This window comes from Charadrius vociferus, unplaced genomic scaffold (genome assembly GCF_000708025.1).
Source record: "Charadrius vociferus isolate BGI_N301 unplaced genomic scaffold, ASM70802v2 scaffold196, whole genome shotgun sequence".
In the NCBI taxonomy this organism is placed as follows: Eukaryota; Metazoa; Chordata; class Aves; order Charadriiformes; family Charadriidae; genus Charadrius; species Charadrius vociferus.
Window position 1 is genome coordinate 551,045 of NW_009648953.1, and position 1,349 is coordinate 552,393.

Genomic DNA, 1,349 nt, shown 5'->3' on the forward strand with positions numbered 1-1,349 from the left:
GGGAGGTGGGAGAAGGCCAGCAGATCCCCAAACAGATTTTTATGGAAACCTCAAGGATGTTCTGCACTTACAATCTCTTGCTTGTGGGTTTTTGCTGCAGATCCACCATCGAAGGAAAACCCTTATGAAGACATTGAGACCAACAGCCGCTGTTTGGGGAAGAAATGTGTCCTCACCTTCCCAGCATCCCCCACCTCTTCTGTACCTGGGACTCCCACTAAGGTACTTTGATTCAAGTGGCCACCTCTCCTGCTCCAGAAGGTTTTTTGGTGAAATCCAAGTTCTGTGGGAGAAAGTGGAGTTTTGCCAATTTGACTTTCATCATGTCAGGGTTTTTTCTGTTCTGTCTTTTACCACTGGTCACAGTATGGAGTGATAAGAGGGGTTTTATTGCCTTTTAGCAAGGTACAAAACCAACATTCCCTTATACAAATGCTTTGTTGGCTTTCATTATTTTTCACACCATGGCTACCTTCCCCTGGTAGAGGGGAAGAGCTTTTGCTAATACAGTATAAGAAAGGTCTTCCTCTTCTGAAAGAGGGCATTTGAGTGCTTAAGTAATCAGGCCCTGCAGCGATCTTGGCTCAGTGTCAGTGGGCAGTACACAGTCTGCCCAGTACACAGTCTGCCCGTGCTGATGCCAAGATGCCTCTGCAGCCCCCTCCCTTAGGATGCCTCTTTTGCTCTCTCCTTGATGAGACTGGGTGCTGGTAACTAATGCGATGCCATTCCCCTGGTTGGGTAGCTGATATTAAAAGGGTGTCCCCACCAGCAGCATAGCTCACAGCCCGGTGCCGTTTTCCTCCCTGGCAGTGAAACCAAAAGAAGAGGTAAAACACTGGTCTGCACCTCTTGCTCAGAGCTTACTGGGGTTAGCCCTGCTGTGAGCTTCCCAAGCCGTTTCAGTTGGTTCCTGTTGTCTGTTTAGATAGTCCAAGCCAGGAACGGCAGTGGCAACGTGACAGCAAAGTCATCTAGCAACAACTGGGTTCAGAGCGAATAGCAGGGATCTAAACACGGTTTTCCTAACCAAAGAGTTTTCCCATACTCTCCAAGTTGCAGCTATTTTTAGAGCTGTTGCCCAATATTTTTGGAAGTTTGATGTGCAGCGTTTCTTGACGTGTTGCTCTTTTCCAACCAGCTTAATCAGCAACTGAGGTTTCTCTGGATAATTCAACACTTCAAAGTGAAAATTGTTGTACAGTTCTCAATTTGTTCTCCTTGTCACTAGTTGGGTCTACAGCAGCATGGGTCTATGCATGAGTTTTGGGGTGAAGTTCATTTCCCTCAGAAAGCTTTGCAATCACCTGTGCACCCTGATTTCTGACCTGTGCTATCAAAAGGGGGCT

At 47.1% G+C, this 1,349-nt stretch overlaps 1 protein-coding gene across 1 annotated transcript in view; it reads left to right on the forward strand.

Moving 5' to 3' along the window:
• Nucleotides 1-1,349, forward strand: part of DENND2A (DENN/MADD domain containing 2A) — a 36,100-nt gene that overhangs the window by 7,464 nt on the left and 27,287 nt on the right. The window contains exon 4 of the mRNA XM_009887398.1: nt 101-222. Within this exon, the coding sequence (XP_009885700.1) occupies nt 101-222 (122 nt within the window). The remainder of the gene's footprint in view (nt 1-100; nt 223-1,349) is intronic.